The following is a 15,540-nucleotide window of genomic DNA, read 5'->3' as shown; positions in this document are numbered from 1 at the left end:
GGGTTGAGCCAGATTTTTTTTACACAATATAATCCAAATGCATCCATCTTACTACTCCTCACGTCCTTTCAAATAAGATGGCGTTTGTCTTGCTCAACTGGAAAAGTAGTACTATTAGGGCATCTCTTGAACGGCAACCCGCAAATAACGTCCTGCATCCGTCCGCGGATAAGGGGACTAACAGGGCCGGTCCTGAGATTTTCGGGGCCCGGGGCGAAACAAAAACTTGGGGCCCTCTAATATAACAACAATAATCAGTATTACCAATGAAGTTTTCTATCAGATAACGTTACATATATTACTTTTAAAATTTCTTCTAATTCTCAATGCTAAGTCTCTTATGACAGGGTTGATGCCAGTTTCATACATTAATTTCTTTCTGAACTACCTGTATTACTCTTGAAAATTTTGTAAATAGCTTATCTCCGTGATTGTATCATAGTTAGTGGTAAAGCTAGAAACAAAACATGACTGACTTATAGCATGCGAAAAGTTCTACTAGAGAACCAAAAATAGCCAAGGTTTAAGGTAAGAAGGCAAATTCATAAAAATAGTATACCCGGGTCTAGTTAAGTTCTCTCAATGGTTTTAGGTGATTTGATTATGCAATCATTGTAACCGTGAAGCACGGCAAAATGATGTTCTCTTCATTCTTTGTAAAGATGACTCCCTTAATGCAACCAGGGGACGCTTTGGCATAACTACCGTCCAAGATAATAACTGAATCATTAGAATACTAGTCATCTTGGCACATGCGCATTCATCCCAGGGTAGGAAAATTAGAAAAACAACAAACCTCTTCCATGTAGATGGCGGCATGATCGACGGAAGCATGTGCAGGCTGCAGACGAGAGGAGCAGATGATTGTCCATCATAGCAGTGGAACGCAGATTGTGGGAAGCCGGACGGGGGGCATGTACTCGTGTGATTACAGCAGATCAATCGATGACCTTCATTGCGCGCGGGCACCATGTTTTTTTTTCGAAACCGAGGCAAACGGATTGCCTCGTCGATTAATTAAGAAGAAGATAATTGCCCAATTAATTTATGGAAAACCGGGCGAAAACCGATACAAAAGTGACACTCCAAAAGCGACTCACTCTCACGATCACGTAGACGGTCCGCCAAATGCTCCCAACACACAACAACCACAACCATCAACGCTTCTACGACTCAAAAGACCAAAGCCGTGTGGACAACACGAACACTGAGCACTACCATCATGAAATTGCAGCTGCCTTCCCTTTAGCATCATCAACCAAAGGAATCTCCAACTGCTCACTTGACAGGGGCACCATGTGAGATTGTTGGCGGCGTGCGATAGGAACCTTGGATTAGGGCTTTTGGAAAATAAGGACCGAGGAGATTAGACGATCTTTACATTCCCTACTTACAATTATGAGCACAGTATACGCGGAGATACAGATACGATCTCGGCCGTGCGCTCGTGCGTCTAACTCTGAGGACAATCGATCGACCGATCGATCCGCTGTGCCCTCGCGGCCTCGCCTGTACGAAGCTCATGTGCTGGCCTGCGTACTACTTGTTCGGGAGGGGGGCCTGGGGACTAATCCACGAACACGGATGTAAGAGGTCGACATCCAACCGCTTACATTCGGCCTTCCGGATTTTTTTTTTCCAGTCCGCACGATCAAGTAGCCGCATGCAAAGGGCATAAAAGTTCAAATAGCCGCATGCAGCACTAGTTAAAATTTTAAAAAGTTCAAATATTTTACATCCCGACATTGTTGTCCCCTTTCACCACCTATCGATGCTCAATCAAATCTTCCTTGAGCTGCTCGTGACTTGGTCGATGTCGATTTTGTTGATGCATTTGAATAAACTCCTCAAATGTGGCCGGATTCTGGTCCATAAGTTGCATAGGATCACCCATGTTAAAAAATCCAGAGCTATGGCAGCATCGTCAACCTCATCCTCGAGGATCATGGTGTGCGTTATCACACAACATCTCATCACCTCCCACAAGGTCTTCGGATCCCATTGTTTTGCAGGTCCACGAACAACTGCAAAATGGGCCTGAAGAACTCCAAGTGCCCTCTCGACATCCTTTTTATCTGCTTCTTGTCTTTGGGCAAAGTGAACCTTTTTATATCCAACTGAGTTTGAAATGGTGATGACAAAGGTAGCCCATGGAGGATAGATACCGTCAACCAGATAGTAGCCCATGTTGTACTTATGCCCATTAACAGTATAGTGGCAACGAGGAGCTTTTTCTTCAATCAGCCTCGCAAACAACGACGGTCGTTGCAGCACATTGATGTCAATGTGAGACCCGGGCATGCCAAAAAAGCATGCCAAATCCAAAGATCTTGTGATGCAACTGCTTTAAGAATGATGGTGGACTTCTTAACATGACCCTCATATTTCCCTTGTAAAGCCTTCGGGCAATTCTTCCATTTCCAATGCATGCAGTCAAGAGATCCAAGCAAACCTGGCCGTCCTCTTGCTTCTGAGATTGCCAGGAGCCTCTCGGTGTCTGTCATAGTTGGTTCTCTCGGGTACTAAGGTCCGAACACCTCGACCACGGCAGTTGCAAACCTGACCATGGCATCTTCACATGTGCTCTCAGACATCCTTAGGTACTCGTCCCACAAATCAGCGGCCATGCCATCTGCAAGCATCTGGAGTATGGCCGTGCACTTCTGGTAGCCAGAGAATTCAATCGTTCCCACGACGTCCTTCTTCAGGATGAAATAGTCATCATAGAACCGGACGCCATGGTACAAACGATCGAAGACAGTCTTGCGCATCAGAAAACGCCGGCGGAAATGGTCAACAAATAGTGCATCGGGCGCAAAGTAGTTGGCCAACAGTGTCAAATGCCCGTGCGCCCTGTTGCAGTTGACCACTCGATGACCCTTGATCAAGCCCTTGAAACTAAGAACATGCTCCTCCGCACACTCCGTGTCTTCAAGGACTGCCTGCATCATCGCCGTCTCATCGGAGTACTCCTCGTCCGACGAGCCGCCGGAGGACTCAACATACTGCTTGTATATGTACTCCAAATCAGAATCCTTTGCTACAAACAAGAATGGACAATAGTTTTCAGCTCCGGCGACTCATCAAACAGTTGCCGGGCATCGTAGATGATGGTACCTAGCGGGGCGGTCGGGGGACAGGGGGTTGAACGGAGACGGAGGAGAAGCGGCGGGGAGCCCCGCTGGATCGCCGGGGGTGACGGAGACGCAGATTTTCGGAAGGGGTGTGGCGTGGTGGAGCGACGGCGACGGCAAGACAGAAAGAAATAAAGAGAGAAAATGAGGATGATGGAGTTGCAGGGTCCGGGAAGGGTTTTGGGTGGGCCTGGGGTGTCAGGTTCGTACGTTTCGCGTGTCCGGACTCCCGCGAACCTCCCCCACTTTTGTCTTTGTTTTGCGGGAGAAATCGCGTCCGGACCGCCCCGCGGGCCGATACAACCGCGTTGGATGACTTCCTCGGTCCGAACAGCGCGGTTCAGACTGTCGCGGGGGTTTACGGGTCCGCCTTGGAGATGCACTTAGCATCAGCTTCTTTCAACTACTACTTCTATACATCTAGCTGGTGTTATTTTTTACCCTTTTCAACCGTTCTAGGAATTGAAATATGTATCTCGATAAGAAGAAGGAAAGAATTGAAACTTAAAAAAAATGTCCACTCATAGCTTTTCCCCCAAAGGATATTAGACGTCAAATTTCTAGGGAAAAAATCCTGCATTTAACATCTTTTCTAACTGCGCAAAACATTCCCTCTTTTTTTGAAATATCTCTCGGTTGTTCACTTAACAAGAACAAGTAAAAGAAAATGAAGTTCTTCACGCTCACTAACCATTGCCTGCTCTCTTTCCGTTTTCGTTACATGCAGCTGGCATGTCTACAATTTTCTCTTCATAGTTAGCATCAAGTCTTGTGCGTGCTTGTTTTTTTTTCTTCTGAGCAACCTGGATTATGTAGTTCCAAAAGGAATTTCAAGACAGAAATCGCATGCTCCAAAAGTTAGCGTTCACGATTCAAATAAATCCTGGTGTGTTATATCTTTGTTTCTGAACCAACCATATCAACAACACCCCTGTCCTGAATATCATCAGTTATTTGAAAAATATGAGACGATTTCAGACAATATGCCTTCAGAATATTATTATGCTTACGGTTGCTCACAAATTATAAGAGGATATGCTCAGGCTCGGAACTTCGAGCAAGTACCCTCGCCAAAAGGAAAATACTTCCAGTCCCAACCTCCAACAGTTGTTCAACCTTCAACAGTTGTAAATTCCCCAGTGAACACAACTAAATATAGTCCCAACCTCCACATAAAAATCAGAGTTTTTCACAAATTTCACACTGCAGTTGCTCACAATTTTCAACCTATTGCTGGTTGGTTACATGATTAATGCACACTTACATCTCAGCTTGCAGCCTGGTGTTGTTTTCTCAACTCCCAAGGAACAACATTCTTCAAGTACTGATGGTCTTCAGCCTTCACAATTGTAAATTCATCTGTGAACAGAACTAAAATATAGCTTCGGGCTTCATGTACCAAACACACTTTTTTTTCCACAAATTTAAGTGTAGTTTCTTTCACAAATTTCAATCTGAAAGTTTTCTCAAGTCCCAAATAGCAGCACACATGTACCTTTTCCAAGTACATCAAAATGTGCATGACAAACAAAACAAGTTCAAAGTCTTTCTGAGGTTTTAACTAGAAGCAGTGTGTCAGACATTATATCGCAGAAATGCACATGAACATCAAAAGTATGGCAGTCAACAGTCAGCCACAAGTTACAGTTTAGATGGATTTGGTGCAATGGGAATATTAATTCTGAGATACATGGGGCAAATTGTGAGCTCCAGCCACACTACTAATGCAACAATGGTGGTTCCATAAACATGCATGAGACAATCTAGAGCAACAACAGTTTGAAAGTTTCATGGGCATCATATTCAGTCAACTACCTTAGTTCAGAGAGTCGGTAGAGGGGGTCTTCGCAGATTCTGCATTGTCAGGAGAGGCAATTAATTCTTCTAGTGTGCGGAACCTCATGTGATCGGCTGCCAGTTCTTCCACGGGCCCCTTGTGACGTTCACGCTTCAGTTGAAACCTAGGACTTGTCCTAGGAGTGCCAGTATGGTAATCCTTCCTAGCATGTTTCACCTTCTCCCTAACCAGCTCTGCATCAGCACCATCAGAGGTCAGAACCTCAGCTGGCAGCTCTTCCACAGACCCGTTACGACATCCACGCTTTGTTTCAAACCTAGGACTTGTCCGAGTGCCGGTATGGTAGTTCTTCCTAGAAAGTTTCACTTCCCCTCTCACCAGCTCAGCATCACCACCTTCAGAGGTCAGAACCTTGGCTGGCATTTCTTCCACAGACCCGTTATGACATTCACGCTTTGGTTCAAACCTAGGACTTGTCCTAGGAGTGCCAGCAGGGTAGTTCTTCCTAGGATGTTTCAGCTTCCCTCTCACCAGCTCTTCATTGCCACCTTCAGAGGTCAGAGCCTTGGCTGGCAGCTCTTCCACAGGCCTGTTATGACATTCAAGCTTCGGTACAAACCTAGGACTTATCCTAGGAGTGCTGGTATGGTAGTTCATCCGAGGATGCTTGACCTTCCCTCTCAACAGCTTTGCATTGCCACCTTCAGAGGTCAGAGCCTCGGCTGGCAGCTCTTTCACAGGCCCGTTATGACATTCACGCTTCGGTTCAAACCTAGGACTTGTCCCAGGAGTGCCGGAATGGTAATCCTTCCCAGGATGTTGCATCTTCTCTCTCACCAGCTCTGCGTCGCCACCTTCAGAGGTCAGTGCCTCGGCTGGCAGCTCTTCTAGAGGCCCGTTCCGACATACAGGCTTCAGTTCAAACCTAGGACTTGTCCTAGGAGTACCAGTGTGGTAGTTCTTCCTGGGACGCTTCACCTTCCCTCTTACCAGCTTTGCATCGCCACCTTCAAAGGTCGGAGCCTTCAGAACGGTAGAAGTCGGGCCTGCAGAAGGTCAATGTTAATTTATTTTCTAGGAAGGGTGCTGTTCACTTCAAATAATAATAATTTGTTGCAATGTTTGCTTGATACACACAACTGTACTGAGAAAGGGATAGAGGAATATACTGGGGAACGGCGCTGATGTGGGAGAGCGAGGACAGTTGTGCGATTCAGCCATATCAAGAGGTGCTTTTTCAGTAACCAAAGACAATGCTGTAGCTTCCAAACCATTTCCAGAGTTAGCAGCTTCTTGACTTCCTTCAGTAGCTACAACAAGCACAACCTTCACATCTTGGCTTCCTTCACTAGCTGCAACAAACGCAGCCTGCACATCTTGGCTTCCTTCACGAGCTGCAACAAGCACAGCTTGCACATCTTGGCTTCCTTCACTAGCTGCAACAAGAGGTTCTTTTTCCGTAACCAAGGACGATGTGGTGATTTCCAAAGCATGTCCACAATCACCAGCCGCTTGTCTTCCTTCACTAGCTGCAGCAAACAGAGCCTGCACATCTTGCCTTCCTTCACTAGCTGCAACAAACGCAGCCTGCACATCTTGGATTCCTTCACCATCCATGACATGCATAGTCTGCCTATCAAGCGACGCCGCCCGGTGCTGAGTTGCAATATGATCCTCCTGAACAGTCTCGTCATCGCTGCTGCTCAAGTCAGTAATATCATGATCACTCAGATCTATGAAATCTATTAGTCATTTTGTGGCCTGAAATAGTAAAATTGCGTGAGCAATGATTAATGAAGAATGGTGCAGGAATAAAAACAAGCTGAAGCTATATCCATCCATCAGACATTTCACCCCTAAGGGAAAAGAAACAAGTAGCAAGGATAATAAAAATAACCAAAGTCACCTACCCTTTTTAAGAATCGAGATATTTGAACATTTATGTAGCTATTATAACATGACTGGCTCTTTAACTTGGAGCACCGGCCATGAACTCTCTTCTTTAGTACATGTGGTAAAAAAAACAATGAATGTACTATCGAAGACAAATTCAGTAAGATTATTTTCATATAACCCGTCATAAATATTTTAATGTGCAAATTCAAAGAACTCTGATTCCAGAGCTCTAGCGGTTGCTTTGATTCCTACATATCCATTCAGTATATCTTGATTGAAAATGAAGCTATCATTTCCTTCTGTACTTTGCTAAATGAATAGATTTCACAAGAGGTCGAGAAGCTCGAGTAGTAGTAAGAATTAGAGTTCTTCCTCAATTATGGAATTTTTCACATAGCTCGGGTCAATTAGCATCTCCATGTGTCGAGTTAAAAGTAACAGCGACATTGCTAAAAATCGAACAAAAATGGCTTTACCGGATCCAAGTGTGACCAAACTGTCGCTTTCTTGATCGTATCCACTAGAATGAGGCTATTTGTCTTGAGACCTGAATTTGCTATAACCTTTAGGATAGCAAGAGCTGGAGCTGTTGTAAATAATACAAGCACTTGAAGTTGTAATGAGTGTTAATGCAAAATAACAAGAAAAGAGAAAAAATAACATTGAATCGTACAGAAAAAGATCATTGGATGATATTAGCTAGGTTCACAGCTTTGAGACACAGGAAAGGATAATGTTTGTACAAGTCTTCATTAACAAGAATAATGGGTCGAAAATTTTCAAACAACATTTGTTTCACCAGCAATGAATAATGAAAGGCATGTAAGGCAAGACCAGACTACCTTCAGCTCAAATTTTATCCTTGCAATAACTTGAAGGCCAAGGTTCTTAGCTTTCACCCCATTGACTAGTACAATTGCAGCAGCACCAACTGTACAGTGCTGGAAGATAAGAAAGGCACTGCAGTTACACTTTAATGTAACATCGCTTCGCGTAATTCATCTTAACCATGCAAAAAAGAATAAAATTTGAGCTCTGAAATAATCTAGCTCTTCAGTACTCTCTTAAGATGACACAGAACAGACCATTGATTTTTACTACTGAAAATCTACAACATTGTTTGGCTGAAGGTAGTCTGGTCATGTAAAAATAAAGCTGCAATGCTAGACCAAGCAGGATCATAAATCTGAATGATTTATTTTTTTTGCAGGGTAAATCTGAGTGAAATTGTTATGTTAACAAATATTGAATAGCGGCACTTCAATCACATAGCTCAATTCTACTAGCTGGATGTTTTTATTCAGGGTTATGGTACCATACTGGAAAATTGCTGTTTAAACTATTTAGCAAAGTTACCATCTAAGTAAATATCCATAAAGAAGTAAAACAAATAGCAAGGGTATGAAAATTGCAAACCTTATAGTAGAAGAACTGCCAGCTGTTACGGGCCAATTCTTCTTAAATGCTGGCCCCAAGTTTCTTCAGCTTCACTGGATCAAACTGTGCACATAGATGACCAGAGAAACCATGAAAAAACAGTAAGGAAAAAAGGCATGCTGATGGTTATGTATTTGCGTTGTCTTTGATGTGTTACTCTTCTGTGTACCACAAAATTATATTGAATCCGTATGTCAAAACCAGACCATGTTAGTATATCAATAAAAAGTGAAACCATGTGCAGATGACAAAGAAGAAATTCATTCCCTTACACAGATTCCGCAGATTTAGTAATCCATAAGTTCAGCACTAGTATAAGCTGACTACTGGATTTTCAACTAACCCCTCTTTCAGAATTGAGATACTGATATCATATCAACGAAATAACTATATTTCCTTAATTAACTGCTATTTTTGGCTTTGACAGCCTCTCCAACTTAAAGCACCATGAACTCTCTTCACTTAATACGCGTGGCAAAATATTAAACAGTGGAATTACTGTTAATTAATGATAAATGTATTAACATTACTTTCATGCATCCAACCATGAACATCCCATATATTTTAGCGAGCGAATTTGAAGAACTCCAGTTGCAAAAATCTAGAATTTTCTGCAGGATTTGTTCACAGCAGTTCGTCAAGCGAAGTCGAAGACGCCCCTGGTTGGCGGAGAAAACTTTGATGATTGCAATTTAGGAGAGCAGCAGGCTCGTTCGTCGCTAAACCTTAATTTTTCCTGTGCCGTGGGCCAAGTACTTTAGCTGAAAGGTGTGCTTAGCATAAACAAATTATATTACAGCTAACTAGTACGACCAACCAATGTCAGGAGATCTCTGTTTTACTGTTCAACATACTACTAGTACTACTAGTTTAAGCTGGCTTTGGTGGGATCAGTGAGCTCTGGAATGCTACGAGGAAAGAGTTGGCAAATCGCAAAGAGGGCATCTGAAAAGAACAAATCTGGAAGAGAAAGACAGAGACGGAGGCAGCAGACCTTGGTTCATCTGCTTCCCCTTCTCACCCCACCTTCACGGCTTCAGGCTACCTCCTTCCTCGCCCCCCTCCCCTCCCATCCGCTTGTCCCCCTTCCAAGCTCCGACAAAACGGCCGGAAATCAGAGCGCGATCGGTGCTCTGCAAGGAAACCAGCCGGGATCGTTGAGCAGCGAGCAAGAACCAGCTTAAAATCAGCTCCAAGAAAAGAAAGACGGGGGTTCCTCACCCGCAGGACGGATCGACCGGAGGCCTTCGCTCCGCGCTCACGGCAGCGCGGTCCAACGGAGGAGGGGCTGATCTGGTGGGGTGGGGAATGCCCTCCGAGGGAGGCAGGGGTCGCCGGATGGGTTCAGTCAGTCAAGAGCGTACGGGGCGGAGAGGACGGAGGAGCCACGGCCACGGGTGGGCAGAAAACTAGAAAAGGGAGGAGCGCCTACGATCATCACGTGGGGGGTTTCTGCGTCGTGGGACCCACCGTGAACAGAGGCGCAGCAGAAAGAACGTGTAGAACAGCCCAACTCCTTTATTCACAAGTTAAAAAACGTCCATAAGAAAAACTTTCCCCTCCCTCCCGAGCCGCTCCCGCGGGCGGCTCCGGAGGCTCCAACCCTAGCCCCGCGAGCGCCCCCCCTCCTCGATCTCCCCTGGCCGTCAAAGGCGGCGCGCGAAGTCTTGCGCGCCCCGACGGGCCTCCCACGCGCGGGGGAGTGGCGTCAAGCAGGCGGCGCAGTGGTCTCTCTGGCGATGAGGCGGGTGGCGTGGCAGGCGGCAAGGTGCGCATGTGAAGGCGGAGGCGGAGCACGGCCGCGGGCTTGTGGAGGAGGTGTTGGTGCGCGGCGGCCCTCCCAGTCATAGAGGCGACATATCTCAGAGGGGACGGCGCGCCCGGTCATGGAGGCACCAGATCTCGCCCAGGTGGGCTTCGCTAGCGGCGGTCGGGAGCTGCTGCGGTGGACGGGGTGCGTTGTGCCTCCTGGTGAAGCCGGTGTGGGGGCTGCTGCTGGCGAGTGCAAGGAGGAGGAGATGGAGCGGTGTTGGATCTGAGATTGAGCTCGGAATAGCAGCTCTCTGCAGGGAGCTCCATCCGACGACTGGTTTTCCTCTGTTTGTGGGTTCCAGGCGTCGAGGGTTGCTCTCTGTGCGTGACTGTCCGGCAGGAGTGGCTCGTTCAGCCGTTGCTTGAGGCGCCGGCGGCCCCTGGCCGTGTTGGTTTTGGGTCGGGAAGGTGGTCTAGAGTTGCTTTCCCCGGCTGTGCGGGAGGTGGATGATGGTCTGAGTGCCCTCGGTCGTGCTAGGCATAGGTGTTCTGCGATGTTACATCCATGATGGCGAGGTGCTGCGGTGTGATCCTTTACAGATGAGTGGCCCAATTTGTTGCGAGGGATGAGAGGTGGGCGACATTATCAATGAAAATCATGCACGTCTTTGGTCGGTGCTGGCATTGCTACGGGTATCGTTCCCCTCCTTGGAGGCATTGCTACGGTGTGTCGCCATCTTCCCCCTCTTGTTCGGATTGTCGTCTCCGGGCGAAAGCCTAGGTCTTGGACCGGCGATGGCGGCGTTGCTGCGTCGTTTCTTTGTTGGGAGCACCGGGTGTGGAGACATGGCTTGGTGATTCTGTAATGCGGTCCTCCGGTGTATGTGGTTGGTCCGACACTGGAGGTTCTGGGCGCAATGTACGCCATTGCCAGTGAGCTCAAGATGGTAGCTTTCTTAGGACCAGCCAAGTCCCGTCAACTACTCGCCATCTCCTCTTCGGCATTCAAGGATGGTTGGTGCGTCGACTAGGGTAGTCCAATTGAAGTTGTTACTCTTCGAGATGATCGGTGTTGGTCGCGACGCGACTATGTTGCTCTAGTTAGGGTAGGCGCCTTTGCGTTATGTATGCTATGTGTGCGGAGGATTTTCTTTAGATTAGCTTGGGTGTGGTATTTGTCTACACTTGTTGTTTGCAACGAGTTGTAGCTTCTCGTAATTGTCTTCTGCCTTCTATAAAAATATGGTACGCCTTTGGCGTACTCTCGAAAAAAAAACATCCATAAGTCCGGATTTGACCATGTTAAACAAAATGTTATTTTGACAATTTATATTTGTTTACCATGGCAAGTTTAGTTGGTAAACATAGCCAATCTACTTTAAGTTTATTTTTTGCCAGAAAATTATGGTGCTTGCCACCTAAACTTTTTATCCTCGCGTCAACTAAAATTGTCATAAAAAATGTTCGATCTTCCATGATCAAATCCCGAACGTTCAGTATTTATCATTTCTAAAAAAAAACTCCTTTCACTTTGTGATTGAAAAAAAACTCATTATTACCTTGATCCCCACTCCTGCCACCTCCTATATCGCCCTCACTGGCGCCCAGGAGAAAACACCCCACTAAACGTTTCTATGTTTAAATTATCTATCTACAACTAAGATAAAATGATAAAGTTAATAGTTAGATACTATTATATATTGCTCCCTTCGTAAAGAAATATAATAGCGTTTAGATCATTGCTCTTATATTCTTTACAGAGGGAGTAGTTTGTAAAAATAAAAAGAGAGAAAGTTTTATGGTTGTGAAGGTAGCGGTGGAATTTTCTCTAGGCAATCGGTGACATAGCATACCCAGTACACAAACTTCTTAGAATTGTTATGCGGCAGAGGCATGTACTTACATGCTGCAAAATAATGGTTTCACATGTACTTAAAATTGTTTTCCTAGCAAGTATCCACAAATACTGAGATTTATTCAGGTAAAACGTTAACTGTTGCCATAACTTCCTCTAGGGTTCCTTTCAAATCGCCTATGTTATAATTCCTGAACTCAAGAAACGACTTTTGTCGCTCCGGCCTAGCATAATGATTTTTTCATAACAGATTGCTTACCCTAAAGGGTGATTCAATATAGTGTGCACCTCTATATTAACACCCTAGTATAATACAATAACAATTCATACAATGCATACTAAGCATCCCGAAACACTGCTATAATAGGACAAAAGAAAACTACCCAGACATGAAAACAATGAAACAAATCATAGGTGAATTATTCTTTGAATCAAACACCATGTCTTAGTAGTAGATTACAATTTTTTTTACAGTGGTGAACCCTTTACTCCAAGGAAGATGGTGGCGGAAATGGTGGAGTCCTCCGGCATCCTTCCCACGTCCGCCGAATGGGAGAGGGAAGGTACCCCTTTCTTTTGTTGGAGATGGGTTTTCTACTCTATAGATGGAGGCTATGGTGCTGCAATTTTGGCACCAAAGGGTGCCCCCCGGGTGGAAATTTAGGGTTTCCCAATAACATAGGTCAAGTCTTCCAATCTCGGCCATCCAACCCATAAGGCTTTGATCCAAGGGCCCTTGCACATGTTTAGGCCCCTCCAAAGCCTTTCTTACCCATAGGATCAAACCACGTTCGAATCCATCAAGTTTGGAAGGATTTAGAGTCAATCTTGTCACTCTGTTTGAAAGTGGCAGTTTTTGTAAATATTGGGTTGGGCCCACACAGTGCATACGAACTTAGAATTGGGTGATTCCAGGTGCTATGGTTTTGCTATGATGTGGAGTTTAAATTTCATTTATTGATTTTCTTCATTTGACTCAATCTTAAGGGGTCCAAGTGATGATCTTTAAGAATTAGACTTGCATGGACAGATATGTAGTAACTCCAAATTTTACCGGACCTTGAAGTTTTTTCATAGTTCATTGAATTTCCATGAAGTTCCTACACACATAAGGGAAAACAAGAAATTGTGATTGTCTTGCAATTATTAGTAGGTTAGTCCAAATAAATATCAAAGTTTACATAAAAAATAAGATACTTGCATGAAACATACAGAAAATATAGATGCGTCGGAGACTTATCAAGGGCGAGATGTGGCACGATGCTCACGTGTCGCGGAGGTGGTAGGCTGGATGGGATGGCAGGGCCATGGGTTTGGTAGGGCGAGACTGCTAGCGAAAGTCGTGCTCCGAACTGAGGCTGGAGTCGTCAATGGCGGCGCTTACAGTCACCGTTTCCTTGTTGAAGGCATTGATGTTACGGTCCTCCCTTCTTTTCTGAACATGCTTTGGGGGAAATCTTGGATCCGGTCTCCCTTAAACTCAAATAATATGTTAGCATGCATCCACGCTGCTTGAGCACTTTTTTCTCAACTGAAGATATTATTATGCTTGTACAAGATTATCAGGGGTTATGCTCAAGGTCAGAGCTTCATGTAAGTAGCACTAATAATGGATGATGTTCAACCTTCATATATATAGCTCCAACCGCCATGTACCAAATCACATACTCCGCGGAAATTTTACCTATTGTTGGTTTAGTTACATCTCAGCTTGCAGCCAGGACGAGAAGAACAAAAATGTAGTTTTCTTAACTGACAACTAAATAACACTAGCTGTGTGCCTTTTTCATGTACATCAACATAACACCTTAGAAAATGTGCATGTCAAAACAGCTAGAAATCTCTTGGAGATATTTAACTGGAAGTTCAGCAGCAGCTTGTCGAACAAAAAGGGACATAAACTGATATGCAATTCTTCAAGGCGAAAATGGACTCATCCACTAAAACTTTTATTCATTCCCATGTTTCCGTGGGCAGCAAGTGTAGAATTACATTTTTAACTTCAGCTCTCCTAATTGATCCATCTCAGCGAAACTAATAAGCTAGCTAGCTACGGCTAGGCTAGGCTTAGGCTACTTCTACTCCTCGATCCTCTGGGCCGCGGCTACTGCTCCAGCAGCTCGTTCATCGTGGGGGTCTTCATCTCCCACGCGTGCAGGTTGGTGACCTTGATGTCCGACTCGCCGTTGTTGAAGACGAAGAGGTGCGCGTCGTCCCCAATGGCCTTCCTCGGGTAAACTCTTGTCAGGATGCACGTCTTTCCGCCGGCCCCGAAGCTCTCCACCACAGAATGGTCAATCTGAAATGAAGTTCGCGACATGGCTTAGACCCCTCTTGCAACGGTGACATAGATATTAATCAGAGCATACTTTGATGATTGGTCATGTGGTTAGTTACGTACCAATGTCCTGAGGGCGATCTTCTTGGTCTTGGCTATGTCAACATTGACGAAGCCCGCAAAGGTCGGCCTGTAGATCTGAGACTCGTACGACGACCTGCTTCATAACGATCATAGGGAATTACTATTGGATCAGGATGCATGGATAGTCCAACATTTCAACATTATATGCAATAGTGTGACTTGAGTGAGTTATATCTTATATGTTACCTTGTTGGGTCATTACACATGAGGACGACATAATTGGTGTCGTTGGTCTTGAACACCCTGAAGAAGACGGCTGTCCTCTCCTCGAGGTCATCGGAGGCCAGCAGCCAGAGCCCAAACGGCCCAACGCCGCCCTTGACGTGCGAGTTGAACTTCTTGCATAGCCCCTGTGCATCGGTTCGCCATGACGGGTCGAACTTCTCCGCCTTGTCCAGGTTCCTAATCGAGAACGCTGCCTCAACATCCGATTGCACGGATTTGAAGCCGGTGACCTCGAAGTACTCACCACCCTTGACAGCCTTGTTGCTGACATTGATGTGTTTTGAGCGCAGCGACTTGACCTCCTCCACAGGCCACTGGATCAGCTGCCTCCCACTCCGTGACAGGAAGACCTTCCTTGGTATCGCCTGAAAAAAATTCAGCAACAACAATACATCTCGATCTCAGCACTTCCGGTAGAAAACATACTAGTAGCAAAAATAGTTTTGTTCATGTGGCAGCGTAAGCTAGTGACCTGGATGCCGGCCCAGCCCTTGTGGCGGTCGTCGGTAACGGTGTCAGACTCATTGGCCCAGCCCCAGAGCACTCGGCGTTTCTTGGCCGGGTCGAAGAAGGACTTGGAGGCGTAGAAGTCACCATAGTCGTAGCGGAGGCCGTAGTCATTGTCAGGGAAGGCGGGGTCAGGGGTGTACCTCTCCTTGTCGTGGTTGTAGGTGCCAACGGTGTAGTAATCGTATCGTGTCAGCTCTAGACTCACCTTGAGCACGTATTTGACCTCCTCGGCCAAAGCACGGTCGTGCAACTCCGCGGTATCCACACCGCGCTGGTGGTGACGGCTGCCTCCGACCACCGCCACAGGGAAGAAGTCGGGACATTCCCACATTCCGGTGAGTCCCGCATGCAACGAGTGGCGCGCCTTGACCCACTCGCTGAAGTCTCGGCTCCGGTACAACGCCGCAATCCCCCTCATGTTCTCCTTGGTGCCCACCACCAACCTCCAGTGTCTGCACATATACAAGGTACAACATATATTCTTTATGTATACTCATAGCACAATATATAG

General features: G+C 45.8%; 2 protein-coding genes across 3 annotated transcripts in view; both read right to left on the bottom strand.

The window, feature by feature from the left end:
- Positions 1-4,669: 4,669 nt before the first annotated feature.
- On the bottom strand, positions 4,670-10,113 carry LOC119279066. The gene is made up of 4 exons (XM_037560474.1): positions 9,958-10,113; positions 7,671-7,769; positions 6,102-6,678; positions 4,670-5,978 (listed from the first exon to the last, which is right to left on the bottom strand). Exons 1-4 carry the CDS (start codon positions 10,111-10,113, stop codon positions 4,951-4,953), a joined length of 1,860 nt encoding a protein of 619 aa, XP_037416371.1. The 3' UTR covers positions 4,670-4,950.
- A 3,765-nt stretch (positions 10,114-13,878) lies between these two features.
- Positions 13,879-15,540, bottom strand: part of LOC119274346 (beta-fructofuranosidase, insoluble isoenzyme 3-like) — a 2,910-nt gene continuing 1,248 nt past the window's right edge. For both annotated transcript variants that reach the window (XM_037555020.1, XM_037555019.1), the window contains 4 exons: positions 14,992-15,481; positions 14,481-14,884; positions 14,274-14,367; positions 13,879-14,171 (listed from right to left, as the gene is read on the bottom strand). In XM_037555020.1, the coding sequence (XP_037410917.1) occupies positions 13,977-14,171; positions 14,274-14,367; positions 14,481-14,884; positions 14,992-15,481 (1,183 nt within the window). In that variant the 3' untranslated portion in view covers positions 13,879-13,976. The remainder of the gene's footprint in view (positions 14,172-14,273; positions 14,368-14,480; positions 14,885-14,991; positions 15,482-15,540) is intronic.

This window comes from Triticum dicoccoides, chromosome 3B (genome assembly GCF_002162155.2).
Source record: "Triticum dicoccoides isolate Atlit2015 ecotype Zavitan chromosome 3B, WEW_v2.0, whole genome shotgun sequence".
Taxonomy (NCBI): domain Eukaryota; kingdom Viridiplantae; phylum Streptophyta; class Magnoliopsida; order Poales; family Poaceae; genus Triticum; species Triticum dicoccoides.
The sequence above is the reverse complement of the archived record's forward strand: the minus strand, read 5'-3'. Positions and strand labels throughout refer to the sequence as shown.